Raw genomic sequence first — 26,477 nt, 5'->3', positions numbered from 1 at the left:
CGGCGTGTTGCACACAAAGTACCGCGCCTTCCTCCCGACGGGGATGTTGGAAGGTGCCGAACGCCATTACGTGATCGTTGGGCTCCTTCTCACGAGAAGCAAAGCCAGCCCAGATCTACGTTTATAACGAGGTTTCTTTTGCAAACCGTAGAAAATGAGCGGCCTTGTGAAGAAATCCAGCCGCTCAGGGGACTTCAGCCAAAACACCTCGTTCCCGGCGATTGAGGCCAATCTGGTGAGCGGCAGTAATGTAATGTTGCTCCACCAGCGCGTTGCTGCCGGGCTGACTTCATGGTACCCGAGATCTCTATTCCGTGTGCCGGGTTTGCACAGAACACCCGGCCAAAATGAGACAGTAGCTGGTGGTGGCCATTTTAGGCACCTGCACTGTGATGGTGTTCGACTCGGAGTGTTTGAAGTGTGGTACGTGCCATGTACCTACATTGTGAGATGTAGCATCTGCTGGAGGAAAACCAGTTTTAAATATTTTTGGCTCTAATCCAGCACTCCTGTCCTATGAATAGCGTGAATGCAGAGCATGCAGAACCAGTGTATTTTGGAGGTGGCAAAGAACAACCTCTGCCTCTGTCCTGAACCAGCTGGCAGTTGGGTGAATGCTGGCAGCATCCTCCCTCGGGAGGATCTGTTTGCTCGAACGTGGTGTTTAGCTCCCTGACCAGACAACATCCAGCCAGTGCAGAACGTGGGCAGATGCAAACATACTTTGCCTGAGGAACTGTAATTTTGAAGTTAAATTTTTTTTCACTGCATTATACTGTCATAAAGGAACGTTTCCATTTTCTTACCCTTAGATTTTCATCAAATCTGAACCTTGCTGTTCTTCTGGCCGTTTAGTAAAAAAATAAATACGTCTACGTAGTTTTGCTTTTCTTTCATCAGGGCTTGCTTTATGCTGTGCTGCTTCTGCCCAGAGCCTTTCCCCTTAGAAAGGGAGTCCTTTGTCACGTGAACGTTTGCGGCACAGGTCAGAATTAGGGCGTCCGGGACTGTTGCTGTGAGCTCAGCGCGGTGACCAGGGGTGCCGATGCCCAGCTCCCACGGAGGAGGTCCCTCGGGTGGGCAGGCGCTGGTGCCTGTCGTTCCTCAGCCGGGAGGAGCACGAAGGGTGGCGGTGAGGCTCCGGGCTGGCTGTTTCGGCCTGGAGCAGCAGGGAGGAGGCAGCTGATGGGGCTTGGGTGTGATTTTTTTGGCTTTGAGTGGGTGCTCGAACTCCCATCCTGTCCTGACCAGGGAGCATCCCCCCGGGACAGGTCTCCCTTCTGCTGCAGACAGGCATTTGGCACGGGAGCGAGAGCTGCGCTCAGCGTGTGCAGGAGCAAGCCCTGTCCTTGCTCCTCCATGCCCGTGTCCTCCCCTCAACGTTGAAGCTGCTTTTTGCAGCCAGCAGCCTCACGGGCTGCGGGGAGCCGTCCCTGGGGTCGGGAGCGGGCGCGGGGGGGACTCGGAGCCCGCTGGGGCCAAGTCTGAGCTACAGAGAGGTGCAGCCCCGCTGCGGTGGCAGGGCCCTTGCCCAGCCCCGTGCTGCTTCTCCTGCCAGGCGCAGCACCCACATGAGGTGGGAGCAGCCGAGATCCGCTGTCCTGCCCCAGGTGAGCAGTCACTCCGGTGCCAGCTGAGTTTTCAGCTCATTAATACAAACCTGAGTTTCTCGGGCAAAACCAGGCTCACTTTAAAAATGTTTCAGTGAATGAAATCCTGGTGGGGGGGCTTCTGTGAGAACAGCCATTGCTTTTTAAAGGCTACCAGCTGCCCCCCCATACACATGTGTGCCATGGATACACGAACACTGGGGTAACTGGGGCCATGCTGGGCGTTTAGAAGGCCTCCTGCTCTAGCAGGGCCTGGAAAGTGCTTGTTGCCACGCTGGGTTTATGCTTTTCATAAACAACGCTGATAATGAAGTACTCGAGCGCTGCTAATGGTGCCGCGTGCTGCCAGCTCTGCTTAAACTCCTGTGCAAACACGGGGCTGCTTCTGTCAATAGCAGAGAGCACGGTGCTTGCGCTGCGGTGCCTGTTTTGATGAGGATTTGGTGCTGTTTGAAAAACATACATAAACCCCAATTCTTTAGGGTAATAAGATTAATAAAAATTCCTTCAATGGATCCTCAAGATCAGCAGCTTTTGATTTCTCTGAGAGCTCAGCTGCCGCCTTTCATTAAATATTCCATTTCATACTTTCTCTTCTAGTGCCTGTTCAGGGCTTTCAGTGTCCCTGCCCATGTAAAATGAAATAATAATTTGTACCTGCAAGACAGAGGGAATGGAAATGGAATGCCCGGAGGATTGTTTTGATGAGGTCTGCTCAAGATTTTGTTTGAAATGTAATATCAAAGGGCAGGGAAATGAGTTCAGTGATATAAATGGCAGAGGGGCAGCAAATAAGGCAGATGTTACCAGCCTCGTACTCTGCATCTGCGCTGGTCTTTGTGTGTGCTCGCTTCCCATTTCGTTTTCCAGGAAGTAGGGCATGAAACGAAGCCTGGAAGGTCATTTTTTTCCATCGACGCTGTTTAGAAATTAGTAACAAGAGCGTATCTGATTACACAGGCAATGACAGTAAATTTTTTCCAATCCATTATGTAGTGGTAATAATTACACGTACTGTGTTGATCGATGATACAATTAAATAAATTAACGCATTTGCAGTCAAATAAAGAGCTGAAGATTACATTTCCTTGAAGACTTAATTTCCCTAAGTACCACAAAGCACAATTAGGTTTCCTTTCAGATTTTTTTTTTTTTTTTTTTTAAATGCAACTGGCATGAAAAATGTAATACTCTGCTTCCAAGAAAGGTCTCTGCAGAGAAAGGGCGACAAGGGAGGGAGCGTCACCAACCAGCTGTAATAAAGGTTTCACAGACTCCGGGCTGCGCTGAGGGCGAAAGGGAAGGCGCCGCAGCTCTGCAGGGAGCGACGAGAAGGCTGACCAGGACCAGCTCTGCAAGCCCAGCAGGAGCCCGGTTTGCCCTGCTGAGGACCGAGCGGCAGCAAAGGGCAGAGCCGTGCCCTGCCGGCGGCTCTGGGCGCAGCAGAAGCTTTGCCAGGGGACGGAGGGGACGGGCGGCCGCTCCAGGAATGCTGAGCCAATCCTGCGTGTTGCTCTTTGCTTTCCAGGATTCAAGAAAGGTCCCAAACTGGTCCCTTATATTGGGGTTTTTTCTTTTTTTTTTTTTTTTTTTTTGTTTTTAATGAGCAACTTAACCTGGGCCATCGGTAGGAGCAGCTTTAGGGCACCGTCCTGGGTTTGAGAGGCGCGACAGGGCGACGTTACGTTTAACTGGGAAACCCATAGGAGCTCACATCTGGAACTGCTGCCACACAGCCTGCGATCTGCCACCCTGAGCTGACATCACGGGCAGCCACAGGGGCCGGGGCAGCGGCAAAGGAGACTGGGACCTTTAAAAAGAGTTTGGGAGAGCCAGTGGGCATCGCACCAGCAGGTCTAAATCCCGATTTATTAACAGGAAATCAGCCTGTCCTACATAACAGAACTATTAGTGAAAGGTGGATGCGTAACCTCGCTGCTGCAGTGACCCCAGATTTCCACCAAAAAAAGGGTCCTGAAAGGCCTTTTGTTCCTTTACAGAGGGGAGCAAGAAGAATGTTTACTCCACCAGCCCTCGGTGAACAGCAGTTGGCAAGAGATGGGGTTTATGGGCTTATTAATTAACAAACTCAAATGCAGCTTCGTGGGTGAAATGACCGTCTAGAGAAAGAAGAGCGTGAGCTGTAGGCGCGGGCCGGGCCGCCAGTCTCGCTCTCCTGTGCTCCTTTTCGCTCTCATCTCCAGGAGGCGTCGCCCGGCGATACCTACGTAGCTCTGCGGTCGGTCTGCCCGCGCTCGGGGTGCTCCTCTTACACAGACCCACGCGAGGAAACAGCTCACCACCTGCCTGAAATCCTGCCATCAGAAAATCCATTAGCTGAAAACGATGCCAATAGTTTACAGTCAAGTTAAATAAAAATAACCTCGTGACCCAATGATGTTCTTTTTTTTTTTTTTACAGCAGAGGGGAGAAATGAAGCTTAGGCAAAGCAAAAGAGGGCAGCTTCACTGATCAGGTCCTGCCCTTATAACCAGGTAAGTGACAGTTTTCTGTCTCCAGGGGAGGACGCAGCATCGTGAATCCATATAACCATCAAATGAAATAAACACTGCTCAGTCTCGAGTGCCAGCAGCCCAGGTCCCAAAGGAAGTCTGCAGGCTACGGGGACAGCATCACCAGATGCAGCCTTAAAACCCCCCGGTGTGTTCGGTGGCCACGTCACCCCGCAGTTCAGTTTGTTTTGTAAGGTGGATGCGCACAATTCTGCGCTTCTCTAGCCCTTTCTCAGCTCCAGTAGACAACGTTGCACTAGTTTTACTGTTGTAAAGGCATAGAACTGGACCAGCACTGCAGGCCGTTGAGAAGCCTCACTTTCCTTCTCTTCAGCACCCAATTTTGGGCAGAGTTGAAGGGCCACTAGCCGGGCAGGGGAGATGGAGGGTTGGGAAACCTCTCTGTCCCAGCAGCCCTTACTTGCACGTTCCCGATACCTCTGGTCCCACAGGGATCTTCCACCGCGCCATCTATAACAGAAGCAGTGCGTGGAATGATATGTATTTCACATAAGAAGAGAAAGTATTTCACATAAGAAGAGAAACAATTAACAAAATAGGGGCTGATGATTGTTTGAAGAACTTCTTACACACCAAAAAGAAGTCCAGTGGCCAGAGCAAAACCACAGGAAATAGAAACTGTGAAGTATCAAGGTTTTATTGTTTTATATATATACTTTTAACTCTTAAATGAGACAGCATATTTTAAAACAGCAGCAAGCAGAACGTACAAGTTGAGAAAAGTGGCAGCGCAGGTAACTCTGTTTGGCTAATGCCCGTTCATGTACAAGGCGTACATTAGTTTTTGTTTATTTTGAGCACCTTTTGTGGTTTTTTTTTTCTTTTCTTCTTGGTTTAAGTGTACAGTAAGGCAGTGGTTTTTCAATAAGGAATATATATATATTTATATTTATATATATTTTCAATCATCACTGTGAATTCTTCTTACATGCAAATTAAATAAAATGTACAACTCGAAAATGTTACAACGGTAGACATTTTTCCCAAAGCAAAGCTTCTAATAAAAGGCAAATACAGACACCACAAAGTTAAAAAAGAGAAGGAAGGCGTAAGAAACCGAGCGGCAGGCGCTATTGACAGGACAGCTTGAGCGGGGAAGATTGGGATTCCAGTGAAGATTCCTCCCGCTGCTGGCGAGGCGAGAAAGAACGGATGGTTATTAACAGATGTCTCCAGCCAGCTCCCTTGAGGAGGGTCACTCTAACCTGAGGAGCTCCACGTCAAAGAGGAGAGTAGCGTTGGGGGGGATGACCCCAGGGTGGCCTGTGGCTCCATAGGCCATCTCAGGTGTGCAGGTCAACTTCGCTCTTTGTCCTAAGCTCATCTGGGGTTTGGATGTTGGAGAAAGGAAAAGAGAAGACAAAACCGACAGTATGAGGAGGCAAACAAAGAACAAATCACTGCGTGGCAGATCTACAGAATCAAGGAGAGCTAGGACCATCAGCTTCAAGCTGACGTGGCCACAAACAGCTCGGACGCGGGTCTCCTGACTCCTCTGGCTTCTCACAGCCGTTATTTAAGTTGCCAGAGCCAGTCTGGGAGTCCCACAAAGGCTTTTTAATGCGTAATTTGCTCCATCCTGCCTACACGGGAGCCAGCTGTAGGTGTGAACTCCTTCTGCAGCACGCGGGGTACATGTAACACCATCAGCGGGTGTTAGGAAAAGGCTCTCAGTAATGGACAGGACCTGAGCTTTGCATTCATGAGAGATCAGTGCCGAAATGCAGTTGGGATCAGCTTCTGAAAAGCGTTCAGCAGCACTTTCCCTTCTTCAGCCACCACCAGGGGCAACTTCAAAACCCGAGCTCAAATATTAACGTGGCAGGCACCCAACCTTCTGCTGCTGGGCAGGTGCAAAGCAAACACGGGTGCAATCCTCCGTTAAAGAGGTACTTACTTCCCTGAACTCAGCCCAAGCCTGAGGGCGGACGTCTTGCCTCAGGTGCTGCTTATTCCAGAAGAGAGCCCGTGACCCTGGGATGGCCCAAAATGCCGCTTTCTCTCACTCCAGGCTAGCTCTGGAGGTCACAGAGCTCATCGAGATCTGGGGTATCAAGAGTCAAATCCCTGCTCTTCCAACGGAATATTTTGGGGTGGACCACTCCCAAACTGCTCTTAATGCACCATATGCTGGTGGTTGACTATTCATTGGCCAAGAACCAATCCCTGATTTGAAGCAGTGATTTTAACTCCGACCTCTCTCCCAAGACTGCAGATTACGTGGTATTTCGAATGGATTTTTTTTTCAAGTCCTATAAAATATGCAAAAGCTAGAGCTTTGACCACTTTAGGTAGAAGAACAATGTGAACATGAGCTTTCCCACCTTCAGGAAGTATTCGTACCATGGGGCTGAGGGTACAAGGGCAGGGGTTTGCGTGGGGCAGGCTGTCTGCGGCTCTGAGGGTCCCTGCAAGCCGGACAGCGGGTTTTAGGCATGGGGCAACCTCGAACTGTCAGAAGTTGGGCAGAGAAATGCAGCCGCTACTGATATCTGACAGTCATTAAACCACGGTTTGAAAAAAAAAAATCTGCCCGCTAGACATAGTGAACTGCCCTTTTCCCAGTGCCTTGTGTCACTCGCACTCCCCAAACCCCTCAAAACCCCGGGCTGGAAGGAGACAGCCACAAGCCCGCCTTCAGACAGCGCTCCACTAGGAGGAGCAGGAGGGCAGCGTTGCCACACTGATGACCGGAATGGCTCTCAGCCACTTTTACTAATTAGGGGACACGAGTCAGGGAGCCAGAACGGGCAAGGAAGGATGAACTCATTCCCCCAGCGCTTGTTGCCACTGGTTTACCTGCACTGGCTACTGGTTTCTACAGCACGCTGGGGTCCTGAGCTCCTCTTGGGCCTCATTGCAAAGCAAATCATAAAGAGTCCAACTCAAATTCTTGAGAGGAAGGTGGGCATTTTTCAGACAGTGTAGGATTCCTCAAATGGACTCCTCTGGCTGGAGAGAAGGGAATGCCTGCGTTGCTTTCTCCATAGGGCTGGAAAATGTTCTCTTCCATCCCTCTCTGGAAAAGCATGGTCGCGTGATTCCTCAGTGGATTGTTTCTCGCTTTGCATTCTTCCCTTCTCTCTACAGAAGCATAGGAAGTCGTTCCTGTTATAGTTGTTCCTATAATAATATTTGAGCAGTTTCCTCCTACGCTGAGCTCTCGGACCCCGAAACAGGGAGTCACGAGGAATCCGCACCCTGATCTCATTCGCTCTCGCACCTGAGCAGCCTGACCGCGCTCCTCACGGCGTGGGCCCTCCCCACGCTGCAGGCAAAAAGCAGGAGCCGGCAGTGAATCGCGTTGTGTGGCTCTTTCAGGGTTTTACCGTGTTGGCGCTCAAACCGTACTGAACGGCGGGCGGTCTCCTTTTTCCCAGCGTAGGGCTGGTCAGCGAATGTTAAGTTTTGTAGCTGGGAGCCTGAAGTCATAAAAATTTAACAGCGCCGTTTGGCACCTTATTCAGTAAGGGTCAAAATCTGTAGCTCGGTCACGGATGTCATCACAAGCAGCAGCTTGGACTTTTATGGAGTAGCTGAATAGAGGTTGCTCCATAAAACGCTGCCACCTGGAACATTTTAGAAGCCGCTGTTGTCTATTTGGGGAGCTGCCCATGGGAAAGGGATGGGGCTTGTGTGGCACATTGGTACCAGTGGGGGGCACAGGACTTCACCCCTCCCTTCCCAAACGCGTACCATGTGCAGGGGATGTCCCTGGAGGGCCAGAGAAGAACTAGACTGTGCTCGACTGGACCACACTTTCAGAAAACCACTCCCTATCCCACACTCTGATTTCCACTTGGCCTTGTCACCATCGCACCGGCCAGTGCCGTGCTCACACACCCTTCGGCCGGTTTGAAGGTCAGCCAGAATAATTTCTTTGTACCTGTGTCACGCCTTCTTCAAACCCTTTAATGACTTCTTGCCTGCCAATCTTGAACCTGAAAGGCTTGTTTCTGTCTCTGGAGGAATCAAACTTCTTTCCGTTCTGTAGCATTCCTGCCAAAACAAGACATACAGTTTCAATCTGAGCTACATCTAAATTTAAGCGCTGGTGGGGAGGGAAGGAGTGAAAAATTAATGTCTTGGTCACATCAGCTGCTCATTTGCATTTTCACTTTGAAGCCTCATCCAAAACGAATAAGGCAGGAGAGTCAAACACAGTGGTAGCACGTTGTTACTTTTGCCTTCTAGTAATTTAGGCCCTAAAATGGAAATACATTCTTCTTATTATTCTTGATGCAGTAGGTTATAACTCATATCGTACCAACTGTTACACAGACACAGAGAAGATCTGTTGCTCGCACAGTGGAGCTTCCCAGCTAGGCAGACAAAAGCAGGCAAGGAACAAGTGGGCAGCAGCAGAAGAGAGAATCCCAACGCCGGTGCCTGATCCAGGCCTGCTCCTAAACAAAAAAGCTCCCTAAAACAAGCCTACAGACAAAGAAATCCAATCTAACATAAATTGGACTAGGTTTACTTCTTGTTAAATACTTTCTTTTAAGTATTTTAACAGCAGCACTAGCTAAAGGGAACGGTCCTGGCGGAGCACATCCAGGGCTGCTGCTACGTGTGGCCCAAAGCTCACTGCAGTCAACAGGAGCTTCCCACCCACTTCAGGCAGTGGGAATGTAGATTCAGCTTTGGGAACTCTTGAGCCAAATTTGCTGCCAATTAAACGTCTGCCAGTATACAGCAGCTCCTTTGACTTGCTCCTGCAAATTTACACCAGAATACCTAGAAGGAATACTTGGTACCTTGGCCTGTTTACCTTCCCCACTTGATTTTCTCAGGAGTACTGGAAGAACATGCGTTACACTAATGTGGCCATTCCACAGCACGGGTGTGAAACCTGTACACACCATTGCAACTGTGTCTGCCTCCTCCTCACACAGGAGAACAGAAAAGATTTTGCATTCAAAAAAAATGAAAACAGCAAGGGCATTTATATGAATACTCCACTACCCTCATTCTTTCTGTTTTCATTCAGCCAATGGCATCCTGGGGTGGATTAGAAGGGCTGTGGTCAGCAGGGCGAGAGAGGTTCTCCTCCCCCTCTGCTCTGCCCTGGTGAGACTCCATCTGGAATATTGTGTCCAGTTCTGGGCCCCTCAGTTCCAGAAGGACAGGGAACTGCTGGAAAGAGCCCAGCACAGAGCCACAAAGATGATTAGGGGGGTGGAACATCTCCCTTCTGATGAAAGGCTGAGGGAGCTGGGTCTCTTTAGCTTGGAGGAGACTGAGGGGTGACCTCATTAATGTTTATAAATACATAAAGGGCGAGTGTCAGGAGGATGGAGCCGGGCTCTTCTCGGTGATGGCCAATGACAGGACAAGGGGCAGAGGGTGCAAGCTGGAGCACAGGAGGTTCCACATTAACATAAGGCAAAACTTTTTCCCTGTGAGGGTGACAGAGCACTGGAACAGGCTGCCCAGAGAGGTTGTGGAGTCTCCTTCTCTGGAGACGTTCAAAACCCGCCTGGACGCATTCCTGTGTGACCTATTCTGGGTGGTTCTGCTTTGGCAGGGGGGTTGGGCTAGATGATCTTTTGAGGTCCCTTCCAACTCCTCATATTCTGTGATTCTGTGACAGTCACAGAACACCCTACTCATTCCTTTTGATGGGCACAACATTGTTCCAACCCATATCTTATGAACACATGCCCAGATTCTTAGAGCAAATGGATAAACCTTCACAGAGCGCTACAGGATTAGGTATTCTCATCCTCTTTTCAAACAGCAAATAATTAATAAGCAAATATCTGAGAAAGTTTCTGGTTGAAAACAACATCATCAAGCACAGCTTTGGCAGAAAATGCTGAGAAATACTGCCTTTATGATCCAATATGAAAAATACAGTGTTATTACTTTCTTTTCATTAAAGCAGTTATATTACTAGACCAGCTTGATTTCACATTTTTCACTGAAAACCACCAGTTATTGTCCAAACAACAAAACCATATTTTGCTTGTTTAAAAAGTCTGTGCGATGAATCAAAGGGTATATATGAAGAGATGTGCCAGAATAAAAAACAAAGACTAAAAGGGCAGGATTCATCTTACCAACCTTTATGCTTCTAAGATGTAGCCAGCTAGCTTTGAGCTAATTACTCTGCTTCCCTCTATAATCAAGTCAGAGAAAAAAAAATGCACTTTCAGGGAGTGATTCATGTAACGAAATCTAGGGATCCACATTAGGCCATAATGAATGGCGTCCCAGCAGTGCCTATTTCTTTGCAATGAATATAAGGGAAGTCCAAACAACTAGCTCAGACATGGATGTCTCCAAAGTCATCAGCAGTTAAACCAGCGGTGATGGCATTTTGGACTTGCAGTAATGAGTATGCAGTATTTGATCACTCCAGAGGGGTTCTGTGTGTAGCTATTGTACAACAATATTGAAACCAAATGCTGTATTAAGGCAAATTAGCTGTTGATCAAGTCCAGCATTTGTCAAAGTTGGTACTTCAGGGATGTGTGTGCATGGGCATAAGGCCTTAGGAGGAAAATGACGGAATAACTTGCCCATAAGGTATGTTTCATCACCTTCACCAACAGCACCTGTCATATTCCTTAATTTTTTTGCAATATAATTGTGAAGTATTTCATGTGCGCTCCGATGCAAGTGCATACACATAGTGTGCAATACATCGGCTCAGTGATACCCCTACAGCCCCTCCACGCAGGCTGGGAAGTCGCATCAGCTGCCTGCACAAGGCTTTCCAGTCAGACAAACACGGGTTCATTCGTAACTTAGAAAACCAGCCTGCATACGGAGGAGGGCAGGCAGGGAGAAGCAGCTCAGGGGGAACTCTCAGGCAGATCATATAATCCTTTTTGAAGTATCTGATCTTAAATTTAAATGGCAGTCCTTCCTCACAGCAATTTTATTTTTAAACACATCATAAAACCTTCTGACTCTATGAAATGGAAGGAGACTATTAAAAATCCCAATATTTAATACTTTTCATATTAAAACTTAGTACTGTCATTACAGTCTGCATGTTCAAAGCAGTATGCAAACATTAATTATTCTTCACAGCAGCCCAAGGAGGTAAAAGAAGATATAATAATAGCCTCAGTCTGCAAGTTTAGATTCAGATGCAAAGTTCCACAACACTTTAGTATGCTTTCACTTCATTTTGTAACTAAATCCTACTAAAATACTTAGCTTAAAGGTCTGATGGTTTACTAAATACCACACATCAAACCGGCGGCAGAACCAGAATTAACTCTTCGGATGTCCTGTCAACACCTACTGGATAACGTTTCCCATTTAAAGTAAAGTTTCTATCTGCCCATAAGCTCGCTATTCTAATATGTATCGTGTAACAACTGACTCCCATTTCACCATCAAAAGCCTACAGAAGGTGTGTAAGGCCTCGTAGAAGAGAACAGGCTTCTCCTCCTGTGTTTACAGCAACATTCTATTTTCAGCAACAGCTGAAAATTCATCAGGTGATGAATTCAGACACATAACCTCCTCTGTCATCACCCCACCTTACCGCTTTTGGAGGACAAACTGAGATTCAAAGAGTCAGATGTGTCCATGTTCACCAAAGCTCTGGCAGGAAGGTCAGTTTTTATGACTGCCCTTTAAAGGCACATCTAGTTTAGAAATGAGTCAGAGTCCCCATGTGCCCCGGAGAAGTTCCGATCCGGATTTAGATCTGAACTTTAAATCTTCTTTATCTATTTCTGAAAGTTAAAAGAGTTGACTATTCAGGCTCCTGGGAGCTAAACCAGCATGATGTTTTATTTTCTGTCTTTCTAATGCATCAATTGATTTTCTTTTTTGTAAAAAAATTGATTCGGTTAATATTCTTCAACAGGGACGGATGCCTGTCTTTGGCCCACTAGCACCTCCCGCTAACAACAAGGAGAAAAAAACCCCAATCTGGAACTGAACAATGACATTGCTTTACAAAGTCAGACCAATCAATAAGAGTTTTGACTGAGCAAGGACATCTATACACTTACTTGTTATAATAACCTTACATTTGATTCTGAAAGGTAACAATCATTGTATTAAAATCATTAAATGTACAAACTCAGTTACCAGAACACTGTGTGGATTTGAAAACATTCTGATCCACAAGGTGCCCTAATTAATAACTAGGTTTTAAAAATTAGGTGGCTGTAGAAAAGGAGATGTTTCAGACCATGGGTCCTGCTGAATCACTGAAGTTCAGCTCACTGAAGCTGAGGATCAAAGAACAGGCAAATCATTTTGTTAAGGAACGTGACTAGGGACCCATCTAAACCGCCAAAGACACAATGCCATTAGGGCTAAAACAGCAGTGAAAACAAAACTTCAGTCTGGGTTTAACACAAGATGTTATTTCTTATAAAACCTAGGTGTGTCTGCACTACTCTTTTAACGTGACTTAACTGAGATCAGGCAACCTCAGCTAAGATCACGCCATTTAAGTCTGTTTCCTAAGGGGAGAGGGCTCATGACGCCACCTGTGCTCGCATAATAACTTTTGAATCTTTGAGCCAATTCCAACCAAGTCTGACAGCGGAGCAGGGTTCCTACCGACAAAAAGATCCTGTGCATGTAATGAAAAGAATTCTGCATAGGAGGAAGATCCTGTAAGTGCTTCTACCTTGAGAAAGGCTCAATCGTTGTTATCAGAGAACCTATATTACCGAGGAGATGTCAGGAACAGAAAGACGTGAATGCTGCAGCTGGACAACAGTCTAAGTTTCTTTTTACCAGTGGGTTCCTTCAACTGAGAATGATTCAGCCGGGAATTCCACCAACCACGTAATACAAATCCACAGAGCCAGCCCAGCTATTTAGACACCTCACTTACACCTATGGTCCAAACAAAACCATGCCCCAAACCACACCCAAACCATTATCTATACAAAAGACGGATGGAGAGAGAGAGAACGCCAAAGGCCCTCCATAGATAGCCTGTCAAGCTTTTGTGCCTGAATGTGGAAAATTTATGTGTAAAATTCCACAGCTAACGTTAGCCACCTCAAAGGTAGAAACCGTGTCGCAGCCTATCATCTAGGCTACTTCTACAGTTAATGAAAAAAGAGAGATATCTCCAAGAATGGTTCATCCCACCTAGATTCAGATGTTCTGCAATATCCTCCTGGAATTATTTATTGTTCTCGGTCACTAATTTACAGAAGTCTAAAAAGTTAACAACGTGATTTTAAACACTAGACTGCTGGCCTTTCACAGGGCCCTAGTGTGGAGGTATTAACTCATCCATCCATTCCTAAATTAAGTAGACCAAATTGCATCCCAGGCTTCACTGGCTCCAGTGTTTACTGAATTATTTGTCTTTGCAGCGTTGACACATTCTGGGAATTGGAACACGGAGATCCTAATCCAGGACAAATCCCTTGATTTCACTGGTTGCTCTCCTTTTCTCCTGTACAATGGGATTCACTTACCTCACAAGAATTACGGGCATAAATTGAAGTGACTTTCAAAAAACAGCAACATTCATCTGCAAAGTATTCCATGATTGTAGGATTTGAACATAAAGGCAACCCAAGCACTCGAAGACAGCTGCTTTCCATGCTTTCCAAACTTACGTTGGCAGCAGAAAGAGGGGCAGATATTCAGAAGGTGTTTCTAGGACACTATCCTGTTTCATTTTATGTAGAGCAGAGATTCTTCAGGGCAGGGACTGTATTTTGATGTCCTTTAATGCAATCACCTTTCCAATTATGCCTTGTAATAAATCTATGCTGTTATGAACTTGTCATCCCGTTCGGTTCCTAGGACTCTCGAGGGCAGCATTTGCTGCAGTTGGTGTCCCTGTGGGTTAAGAATGTTTGATCTCAAGTGTTTCTTTTTTTCCTTAAAATATATTGTTTCTATGTCAAAATATGTCAATACTCTGTCAGGCAAATGTCACAAAGGCTGGAAATTCCGATTTTCCTCCCATTTACAACCTGTAACTATTACTAATATACACTTTTAGTCTGGAAGATATATTATTGGGAAGTTTCTAGAAACTGTACAAAAGCCTTTGTGTCTACATTGACACCTTCACAGTGTATCGAGGAAGATGCAGTTCAGCAGCGCAGAGGAGTTCAGCATAATCGCATAGGAGCGGTGGGAGAAACACATCCATCAAGTCACCAGTCACATCCCCGGTTGGTTTACACCAGCAGAACTCCACTGATCTCAGTGGTGTTATTTGCATTTCACATTAAAATAGATCAGTTCTCTTCAGGACTCAGTTTTGACGCACTGCGGTAAAGCAGGACAACCCCTCTGCGTTCAGTGGTGTTCCCCCCCAGCTCTTGGCCGAGTCTCATGTTAACACACCTGAAAACCTTGTGGTTTCCCATCAGGAACAAGAACAGTTCCCGTATGTCTTAGTCCTAAACGGAGGGATCTGGGCAACACTTTCCTAGGCAAATGCAGCCATGCCTTGTGTTTCTGCTTCCCAGGGAAACACCCAGAGGACCTCACATGCCCCAGCTCTCCAGCTCATTCCATCAGAATCCAGACCTGTGTAAGCCGGATATCCCACACCTCTTACATCATCACTTACCTTTTCGCTATTATCTCAAAACGCAGTTCACTGTTTTGTGCCTTTCCATTGTAACAACAGCTCCCAGCAATCTGTAGTGATACCTGGCCATGAGCCTCCTTCCAACCAGCCACGCAGCAAGTAGCATCTACCTCTGATTTCCTTGGGTTTACTTCCAAAACAAATTCTTTTCTGGACAAATCTGTCACCTCATCAATTTTACTGATTAAAATTGTTTTCATCAGAAATGATGATTGCTGTAATGGAAATAAAGAGTGTTGATTGTGAGCTGGAGGATGCTTTCATTTCCTACGCTACGTTTGAATAGTGGGCCATCTTACTGGGTCCTGTATGGGGGCTTTGGCAACTGAACTGAGAATGCAGGCATGGCTTTGCAAGGGAGAGGTTTGACAACAGAGGTTTAACCCCACTGGAAACACAACCTCAGTTTCCCCCTGCTAACGTTTCCTCTGCTTAATACAAACAAAGCCTTACGAGGAAAGAAGGATTTGCTGACTTAGACTGTATTTTTCTGTCAGTTTACAGCCACTTAAGAAAGAATGATTAATCTTTTTAAGGGAATTTTCAGTCTAGAGGGGTAATAGTTGAAGAGACTGGGGGGTGCACCTCTGCAGCACACCAGCTCTTTACCACAATTTTCTTGTTGTTGTTTAAAAAGGCAGGAGCAACGATTAGAATGTGCCATTTGTTGCCATGACAAACAATCACTGACTCAAAGTATAGAAATGGGAAATGGATAGCAGTGGTGGTCACTTAGCTCCTGTTACCGCAGAGCACTTCAGTAATGGTTGATCTTTTCAGCACAGGCAGCCTTGCTGCTTCATTTTCTTCATGTATTATATACTCATATAACTTTAATGTGGAGTAAGAGCAACACAATCAATTATTTATTATGCAGCTGACAGCATGCAATGAAGACACAACAGACAACTATTCAATAATGCATTACCATGCACTATATATCACTGTTGTGTACAACTACAAGACAATATGAAAGAGCCTTGCACTTAGCTTGACTTCACAGCCAAGAAAATTACATGCAATTGTCTAGTTCACTCTACTGAAAGGCATTATTCTGTCCTAACGGCTTTATAGATTTACATATTTTTAAAAGAGAAGAAAAAGTAGATTTACCCTCAAGGCAGATGCGAGGCTCAAGAAGCATATTCTACAAGAATTCTAAGGAGACCAGAACAATTCCTCTGGTATCCTGTTGCCTTAAAACAGTCATTTTATTTTAGGGTTTGATTTTGTTACCACTACAAAGTTCAGCTGTAAAATATACATGCTCTGCAGCATAAGGCACATTTCAGTTGAATAAGCATGGCAGAATCAGGTCAATCTGGGTATGCTAATGAGTAGGACAACAGACATCTACAGCAACATTTTAGAGAGAATATATTACTACAGAAATACTCTGCATCTCTTGCACCTCTAACCCTTAATACCATGTCCTGTCACACAGGTCCTGGAGGGAGAGGGAACGTTCCTGACTAGGCTCGGTCTCTCTGTCCCTGCCCCCTGGCACCAGCCAAGAAGCACGAAGAGCAGTTCAAGAGCACGGCTGTAACACAAAGAAGACATTTTGCAAGATTTCCCACCCGAACACATGCAGCAGAGCTTGGCCAAAGAATTCTGGCCATCTAGTGAGCCAACATAATAGGACAACACAATTAATCTATTTTTTTTCTTCTGGTTCAGTCTCATCCGATGCCACAATGCACACATGTATTTCCTTCCCCCTATTTTTGTTTGATGATCGCCTGTGCAGTGGTAGTATGGATTTGACATTTTAGCCTGTAGCACATACATGAGCGTGCAGATGACCTTCCATGGGGAAGTTACGCACTTCAATAGGGGATGAAACCTCACTAAAATAGGTGAGCATGGCAAGCACCTATCTCTCAGAGTACAGCACAAGGACCCAAGGTAGGTCACCCAAGCTTATGAATAAAGATCTGGCTGCAGGGAGCATGGAAAAACACCACAGAGAGCAGAAAAGGATCTCCAGACATTTCTCAGGAAAGCTCTGAGCATGGCTCTGAGATCCACCTGTGAGAGAGGGGTTTTGGGAGAAAAGGACCAGCTCCCTACTAGTTAATTCCTCCTGTGCTCAGGGAAAGGGGATGTTGAATGATCTGCCAGAAGAAACACCTTCCCAACCCAATATAACAATACTGCACCAGCAGCTAGGTGTGCTTTAATGACAAGCTGTTCCCAGGTTTGGCATCCTTTGTTCCTCACCTATAGACTTCCCATATGTGTCTCCATGTCCCTCTGAATAAAATCTGCGCTAAAGTCTTAATTTATCAGTGCAACACTTCAGATTCCCTTGGCTAGAGCTAGCAACAGCCTAGTGAACAACCTACCCATGTCTAGTAGGGCACTGGATTAAGAGGCTGTGCATACCCAAAGACAATAAATTGGAACATGGAAAAAGTATATTCTTAACATGTTACCACTTAACACCGAGATGTTAAATGGCATGTAGGCTTTTGGGGTATTTGGAACTGGAAAACAACATTTCTCCCCACGTCCCTTGTGAATGAACGCTCTTTCTCTCCTGCAGGCCCCTGTTCACCCAGTTCTTTGTCACATCTGGCTTTCTTAATGCACAGCATGGCCGTACCTCATTCACCGAGGGGTGTTTTACTGAAAGCTTTTACTTGACAAATACAGTGATCGTGTAATGTCGTGCAAAGGACTTAGCAACTGCTCTGCTCTCAAATAAGGAGAAAAACATTCTTGGAAAAAGAGAGAGACACACAAGATGCAACCAGTGAAGAAAACATGATTTATAAAAATGGGTGTTGACTGAGCTATGCAAGAAGGCACAGTCAAGATGCCAAGATTACATATACGCTAAATAAGTCAGAGGCAGACACTGCCGTTCCATCATGATCTCATATGTACATAAAACAGACATAATGCAGAATTCAAAATGCTTTTTGGGGTATCCAACTTTTTGATCCAGACTGGTCAGACATTCCTGGAATGCGTCTTATTTTGGAGATGTGGTACAACGTTCCTGGCTGGCGTTATGTAATATCCCCTCCTTTCACAAGCGTTCAGAGAATTCCTGGGGAATCGTCTCTTCCCGTCTGCGATTCCACGTGGGAAAATGAGACATGACTTCACTGGCACCAATTTGGGGCCGCCATGGGGCCTCACTTCAGCATAACACACACAGTTTCCAGGGTAATCATGTGAAACACACTGCTGTTTCACTCAAGGAACAAATCCCTTGTTCAAGTGCGGAGAAGGACAGGTATGCTGCACTCTCTTGACATGGATGGACCAGTGACTTCTAGGTAGCTAAAGACAGTTGAGATTAATTCCAGTCAAAATTACTCGACTGTAGTCAAGATTAGTGAAAAAATGCCATTTAAAACCAAGCTGGTTTTGATTTGCATGTGAAATGCCTTCCTGTAGATTATGTTGCCTAAGGTTCTTTCGATGTGGTGACCACAGATCTACCTAGATTTACCTAGTCACTCACTGCACAGTAATACATACCGTAAACACGCTGTAGAAAGAACATAAAAGCCACTTCTAGTCTTTGAATGAACTCTGAGAAGGGTTTATTAACAAGTTAGGTGTTCAGTCACCCTCACTATGTTGTCAGAAGTTCAGCCTACCAATAAGATCAGATAAAACCAGCATTTTGCTAAGCAGCCTTTATCATTTGCTGAAATACTGCAGTAGATGAATGTCTTACTCTAATACCATTGTTTTTCTAGGCTATCCTTTTAAAAGATAGATGAGATATACACTCATGAAAGGAACAAATCTTTCTATAGATGTAGTTTGTTCTTCCCACCTACTAGCAATGCACCTGCTTTCACAAAAAAGGGTATTTTTGCAGTATTGTTTTCAGTGTAAACAAGTGGTTTACGTGCTCCAAGGCAGACCCTAGCAGTGTCATAAATACCACTCTGCCTGTAAATGCTAAGAGTATGTTCTGAAGTAATATTAGCTACGAAATTCTTCTTTTGCCACGTTTGTTTCCTATTTTTGTTCATTGTTCCTGGTGTTGCAAATTGTCACTGGTACAAACTGGCACAGTTCCCCTGGTACTACTGAAAGAACAAAAATATATGTAGCAGTTTAAGACCTGGATCACAGTAAGTTAAAACTAAGTTGAATGATGCACTCGGGACTATTCTCCAGAGCAGAATCCTGCAAGAATATGGAATAGTGTAGATTTGTGATCAGAGCAAGAAGCTGAGTATCAGAAAGAACAGGTTCTGTCACCAGACAGCTGTGTAAGTATAACCCACCTTCATTTTACTCCCTGTGAAACAACCCGTGAAACTGTAGTTTCAGCAAGGTCAGAAAGAGAGTCACGAGCATATCCAGCAATAATATTACTAATTAATATACTTTGCCTTAGGTATCTTGAAAGGCTTCAGCCAGTAAGCCTTTAAAGTACCTTCAGAGCCGCAGTGGAAAGGAGCTATTAACAGCGCAGTTTGTTATTATAAATAGGTCTTTTCCATCTCTAAGTTTTGATCTCGGTGATCTTATAAACGAACTATGGAAAAAGTGGCAGCTGTTATCTTGACAGATGGGTCTCAGGCATCGCTCTGCTGGACATCAGACAGTCGTCTCTCTGGAGAACAATAGGAATTTCCAAGTGCCTGTATCTATTTTCATCTGCTTAACAAGCCACTCGTGTCTTGGACTAGCGAAGAGAAGAAGCAAGGAGAATGCAAAATAAATGTTTCTCAGAGAAAGGGTGAGAATCAGATGAGTATCACCTCTTAGTGACTTCCCCCTTGATTTTTACTGAAGTGATAGACGGGAAAAGAACCTGAAGTTTCTTGCAGAGGCACTTCCAGAAGGTGAGATACAGGAGGCCTATGCACTGAGTGAAGTGCAGCCTATAGTCAGCTAGCAGGACATGGTAAGTACAAGGATGGACCTGAATTTTCATCTCTTCCTAGAATTTAGCATCATTGTCCATTTTGGATGTAGAGCTTTGAATCCAATGACACCATCCCTGGAGGTGTTCAAAAAACATGTTGATGTGGCACTTCGGAACGTGGTTCAGTGGGCATGGTGGTGTTGGGTCCACGGTTGGACTTGATGATCTCAAAGGTCTATTTCAACCTAATGATTCTGTGAATCTGTGACACAAGCCTGAGAAAGGTTCTTCCTCTTTAAAGGGTGGTTGGTAGAGAGGGCGCTGCTGCCCACCTTATCTATCATAAACACTTGCCAAGAGCACCATGAGTTCCACTCCACCTCAAGCCCGAATTTAAACCCACATCCTTCACCTTTTCTCATCATCGGACAACCAAACACTCAATGGGGTCACACTCTATGCTCTCCCCTTGGATCTGTATGGTACCTGGAAATGGAGAATGATGAAGCTGGAAAAAAACCAAGCAAGCAGTAATTAGGGAGGTCGGTGGGATGGGCAGAGACCTGGATCCCAATCCTTGCTCCCAAGACTTGTTAGACCAGCTGCGCCTGATGTTGTACAGGGTTTGTCCCTGCATTGTTCTCACTGACTTCAGTTGGAGTTGGAGGATAGAGTGCACAGCCCATAACGTTTTTCCTAAAGCAAAAGTATTTTCACACTCAGGACCGCTGCAAACAAAAGACACTGTAAATTAAGCCTGTTTAGATACTACAAATAGAAACAGTAGTCAGTCCATAGACACAAACAACAAAGATAAACATTGCCAAAAATACCTCAATAGCACACCGGGGTGGAAAACAACACAAGCTGAGACTGGACCAAACAGTGAAGCATTACATAAACAAATGTATTATTACACCAGCAACGAAAAGCCAGATTTCAGACTCTACAGTGAAATGTGTAATATCATCTGTAAAAGCACAGACAGAGACAGTGAATACATTGCATTACTCACAGGAATTGCTGTAGACCAGACAGCTCTATATCACAACTCACGCTATCTTTTATCATCCCAGTAAGTGTAACTGAAAAAGTAGCATCCTATATGCGTAACTTACTACATGAAAATATAGAAAAATCTGTTCCTAACAATCAAATGGCAAAGACATACAAATCACAGTAACAAAGGATGTTTTTCTGCAGAAAAATTACAGATGCCCTGTTCAATTTTATGCAAAACTCCAAAGAAAATACAATTCAGAGCTGAATGGAATAAAAAATTTTGCTTTAGAAAATGAAAAAATAAAAAAAGCCTCATGTTCACCTGAAATGTTTCACTCTTGTGAGAATATATTGCTTTGTTTTCAGATTACTAATATGAATTATGTAAATTCAGCTTTGATGAGGTCTAGGGAGTTCTTGAACACCACCAAGCACTGTTCAGCTATACCCAAACTAAAAGCTACCAGAGCTATTAAGGAGAAAACATAAAAAGGAAAAGAGAAAAGTTAAAATTCATAAGGAGCATGCTGAAGGGGAGGCATATCAGATTAAATTCAAGTATCCAGACAGCCAAACCAGACAAAAGAAAGGCAGAATTGACCTAAAATTTGGATCAAAGAAGCTGAGATTTATGTGAGAGGGAGACAGTTACCTGGTCTAAAATAATCGCTCACCCAGCACTCAGAAGCATTCTGCATCACTTTTAAATATAATTGAACAGATCTTCCCTGACCAGGTAACATGGCTTGCTCCGTAATCCATATGTAATGTTATGGAATACTCAAAAGCTCAACTCATTTAGGCTGCTGCTTCCATTTCCCCATTTTGCACAGCAAAGAAAAAAGGTTTGTGGGAGTTAATTTAGCTCAGTTTTGTGTACCATTTTAATGCTTAAACACGTATCTGCAGATAAACACGTGGCTGCCTGCATAGGGGGTTTCAGTGATCCCGCTCACAAGGGCAGCAGTCACCCAGGCTACTGAGTCTTCAGAAATCATTCATCAGAATTCTAAGTATTCTGGCTGTTCATGTTATCAAACAGTTGCCTGGAAAAAAAAGGAAATAAAATGGAAAATTACATAAAACCAATGAACTCAAGTAATCTAAGTGTCAAAAAAGATTAGAAAAACCCTGCAGACTCAAAACTGACATGGGTACAAATCTCTCTCCTGGGAAAACAAGTTTATTTGTGGCTTTTTCAAGAAAAAGGATGCAGAGAATTTAAATTTCTCGGTATATCTAATCTGTGTTCCCTAACACAACTGAGTATCTGAGAGCTTCTGGGTGCTCACGTGACCAAAGATCGCTAAGGACACAGCCAGGCACGCTTAAGCCGTAACTCTATTTTAACAGGAACAAACCACACGGAAGCATGTTCTGCATCTCATTTCGCATCTCACGTGTTCTGCGCAGTCTGTGGGCTCAGGCAGTATCCTAGAGACACAGAGCACCATATAGTGCATTCCTATTTTGTCTATTATAAGCATCCAACTAGCACAATAAATACCACTGTGTAGTAAAAACACGATTTTCACCAAATCCACCTCCCATTCTTGGCATAATTTTATGACTTTCAACTATTAATCTGCCCTGAAGACAGGACACTTTGACTCATGAGAACCCCCCTGTCATCAGTACTCGGTCTTTACCTGCACGTAAACTGGATGAAGACTTCTCCTGTATGTCCTAATGCTCCAAACAAACCTGTGCTTTATAGCTTATGATGTGCTCCCAAATGATGCCTTTCAATTTTTTTGAGTCTTTCTTTGATACTGGAGTCTCTGCCAAGATCATTCCTCAGCTGTGTTTTCTTGTCTGTAAGCTGAAAGGCTTAGCTGAGTTTTGGTTTTGTCTTGTTTCACATCAGTGGTTGCTCTCTTGTAGACATCACGGCGTGATGAGGGTGCTCAGGCAGTACCTGTGGCTTTTCCAGACCACCGGCTTTGCAACAATACGACACAAGCTACCTCTCTGCTGCCTGGCGCAGGTACTCCACTCCTCCATCACACCCCGTATGTTGGGGAAGCTCCATTTCTGCCAAGAGAAATGTTTTCAGTTCTGGAAGTTCTCAGTGGAGAACTTCATGTCAGGAAGGCTGTGGCATGTCATCACGACCTCTGTGTCTGACCTCCTCCTGCCCTACCATACAGGTTTCACAGACGGAGCGCAAGACCACTGTTCTCTGCAGACTTGCAGCATCAGCCTCTTCCCCGCCTTCAGTCAAGTGTGGTCAGTCACTGATGGATGGATACCCCATCTCTCATACAGGGCACTCCTGCTTGCACCCCATCCTGGGTCTCAGCCTGCATACCTGGCGAAGGAGAGATAGCTAAAGCTATCGTGTTATGTGCTGGATCAAAAGCCTAAGCCACCCATAACAATTCTGGTAATTCATTTCTTGATCTATGCATATTTCTCTAATTTTCGTGTGCTTTTCCTTTTTAAGTCAAAACATCATCTGCCTCGCTTGTGCACTGTGTGCCCTAGTGTTTACCTTCCAGCAAGAAGGTGATATACTGCCTCATCTCCTTATGGAACTTCACTTCCCTACTTGCTGCTCACGGCCTTCTTAGAGAGGCAGTCACACGTTTCAAAGCCCAGCAGGGTTGGTATTTAGCAGGCAATTGTCCAGGCAAAAAAATTACATACAAATTTTTGCACAGCTTGCAAATGAGCCAGTGAGCCCTTCTGTGATCAGCCCTTAGTACTAAGGTGGCTTCTGTAACGTAAACAGTCTTTTCTGCAAAGATGTGAATACCTGACTCTGGAGATTATGTCACCGGGCTCCTAGACAGCAAATCTCAAATTAACATTTTGCTAAACAGTTCCAGAAATACGTCTTTCATGAGTGCTTTCCCAAGGGTTTAAAAGAAAGTAGTGTGATTTAAAAAAAAAAAAGTGTGATTGTGTAGTGCGATTTATAAACCAGATGCACTTGGAATGCAACATTGCATTAAGCCGAGAAGTAATTTTTCCAGCAAGTATAATCGCCTGCTTCTGTTTAGGTGTAATATTTTTTCTACTTCAGTTACACCAAATTATGTGGATAACACAGGCACAGTGCACCTTGCAAGGAGCCGGAACTCAAACTGTGTTTAGTTGCATCTCTTTGAATGGAACTGCTTTATAGGACCACGAAACCTAAATATTGGTGCATTGCAGATTGTCATTTTTAGCTGCTGCAATCCCACGTCTTGTTTTGGTGCCTACTGCCAGATGACATCATCTTGTAGCAACTTCTTCAGTGGAGCAGCCAAAGCTGCTTCTCCCAGGATATTGTTGACTAGAAATCCAACAATACCGTATTTTCTTTTTTTTTTTTTTTCAGTCTTCCTGCTGCAAGTAAGACTGGAAGGATGGCAAGGAAGAGGAAATTATAGAATCATGTCGGCAAGGAAGATCACAGATGGCCCTGGGAAAGGCAGTGATGCAGATACTGTCATAGTACAGCCTAAAGGTGGATCACATCTACACCAAATAAACACACAAACAATATCAGTTCTTCAGAACTGACGCATGCATGGATACATACAATTCTATTTTCTCACATTAGCTTGAGCTCTGTGTCAGGTTCTCTATCTAGCAATCTAATAATGGCTAGAGGTGAAGGCCTAGCAGTGAAAAAAACAACAGAAAGGCGTCATTTGCCATGCTGCAAGGATGATTGCTGCTACAAATGCTTCACAGGCTCAGAGCATGACATCAGGCTGTCATGTAACATGGCCCGCAGGTCCAGGCTGCATGTGTTTGTCTTGGCCTCCACTTCAAGTTTGAATTTGAGAGACGCACTGTGCATGTTAAAATCAAATACAAAACTTCCCCTGGGTGAGCTCCAAAACCTGTGTTTACTCTTGGTATTGCTTAATGAAGAGGGAAGGCCAATTTAAACTACAGATTTTTGTCATTTTTTTTCATCTATCTAATGCTTTGCACAGCCATAAAAATGATACGGATTTTGAGACATAACATGAAGTTGACAGTGAGCATTTCTAGCTACAGCACAATGTATGTTTTTACTCTAAGGCAGACAGACTTTGGCCCAGTGACTGGGAGAACATGTTATCTGATCCATAATTTGTTTAACAGTCCATAGAACCTTTTTAGGCTGGTGCCCAGATATGATCTTTATTTCTGTCTTTGTGGTGACAGTGCTACCAGACTAAGTGCATTGGGCCATGTCTCAGTTTGGTTGCTTCTATCTCAATCATTTAAGCCCTCAGAAGAGAACACAAATCAGCGTCACCTGTATTTTTAAGGTTACAAGAACTTCTAAACCTTTTTCCGATCTCATTCAGAGCAACTTCAACATCCTGCTTGCTCTGCTAAAGTGTTAAAGAATGCAAAGCAGGAGCACTACCTTTTTATCTGCTTCAGAAGCCTTCATGGAGATTAGGAAGTGTTGCTCTGATCTCTCCCAGTTCTGTGCCACCTTCCTATCTGCACACAAAAGGTCAGATTTTAAGCTGGGGTGAATCAGTTTACCTTGAAAAGGTCAATAGAGCAATGCTAGCTTGTCCCAGCTGAGGAGAAATTCTCACTGAGCCATTCCAGAGATATGAGACTTGTGATACAGGGTTTTTCCCACCACACACTTTCCTATAACCATTTTCTACTCTCCTATGCAGTTTCCCCAGCTCCCTAGATATTCTGTTCAATTTCTTGCCGTATATTTTTTCCTCACTTGCTGTATTTCAAGACCATTTTCCTTCCTGCAAGCCAGAAAATTAGTACGTTCTAATCCTTGCACCAGTCACTTTTTCTAACATGGATTTATTCTGTTGGACCCAGGACTAATAAAACTGGGTGGGATCACAAAAGATACAGCGAGAATATTTACTAATAAACAGCATACCCAGATCCAAACTTTCTTAATTTGTCCTTGCATCAAGAGCCTTCTGAGGGGGTAGGAAGGAGAAATGATACAGAGTCATAGAATCATTAAGGTTGCAAAAGACCCCTAAGATCATCAAGTCTAACCGTCAACCCAACACCACCATGCCGACTAAATCACGTCCCGAAATGCCACATCTACACATTTTTTGAACACCTCCAGGGATGGTGACTCCACCACCTCCCTGGGCAGCCTGTGCCAATGTTTGACCACTCTTTTGGTGAAGAAACTCTTCTTAATGTCCAATCTAAACCTCCCCTGGCTCAACTTGAGGCCATTTCCTCTCGTCCTATCACTTGTTACTTGGGAGAAGAGACCGACCCCCACCTCACTACAACCTCCTTTCAGGCAGCTGTAGAGAGTGATAAGGTCTCCCCTCAGCCTCCTCTTCTCCAGGCTAAACACCCTCAGTTCCCTCAGCCGCTCCTCACAGACCTGTTCTCACGGTGCCTCTCAGTGTCCTTGCACACAGACTTTGAAAGGACCAGAATTCAAGAGAGAGTCTTTGCGGTTTAATTTGTGTGAAGAAAAAGAAAAGACCTGTGTATGAGACACAAAAGTAGTTAGGTTTAAACACTTTTCACTGAAAAAGCAGAATATCTGACGCTAGATGGTCCTATCAGTAAGGGACTGCAAGAATAAAGGGGGGCCTTGTACAAAATTTTCCACCACAGACATAAAGACTAGTGTGTTGGCTGAGCACAGAATAAAATGAGTAGGTTTCATTACCTTAAGATAATGATTGGTTTGGTTCTGAGTTTGCTTTTTTTTTTTTTTTTTTTTTTGTTCAAAGTCAAAGCAAACTGAGCCAGGTTTAGCTTGGCTGGTTTTGCTGCATTGGTGTGACTTTGCTAAAAATAGGCAAATCAAACCAGAGCTCCCTACTCAAGTTTGACCCTATATTAATAGACATATGCATAACCCTGAGACACTCTTATATCAAACAGCCTGAGTCAGGGCAGTCTCCCTGACTCATCCAAATTGCTTTTCTCATTTTGAGGCACTTGGAAATAACAGTGGCATAGATGTCGCAGGAGGGGCA

The 26,477-nt window shown here is 44.7% G+C and overlaps 1 protein-coding gene across 1 annotated transcript in view; it reads right to left on the bottom strand.

Moving 5' to 3' along the window:
* Nucleotides 1-5,339: 5,339 nt before the first annotated feature.
* The window catches only part of FKBP1B (FKBP prolyl isomerase 1B), a 47,681-nt gene continuing 26,543 nt past the window's right edge, over nt 5,340-26,477 (bottom strand). The window contains exons 3-4 of the mRNA XM_086461623.1: nt 8,031-8,143; nt 5,340-5,468 (exon numbers count right to left, since the gene is read on the bottom strand). Coding sequence (XP_086317749.1) covers nt 5,340-5,468; nt 8,031-8,143 — 242 coding nt within the window. The remainder of the gene's footprint in view (nt 5,469-8,030; nt 8,144-26,477) is intronic.

Source organism: Leptosomus discolor, chromosome 2 (assembly GCF_034619465.1).
Source record: "Leptosomus discolor isolate bLepDis1 chromosome 2, bLepDis1.hap2, whole genome shotgun sequence".
In the NCBI taxonomy this organism is placed as follows: Eukaryota; Metazoa; Chordata; class Aves; order Leptosomiformes; family Leptosomidae; genus Leptosomus; species Leptosomus discolor.
Note: the sequence above shows the minus strand (reverse complement) of the source record. Positions and strands in the feature narration are given on the sequence as shown.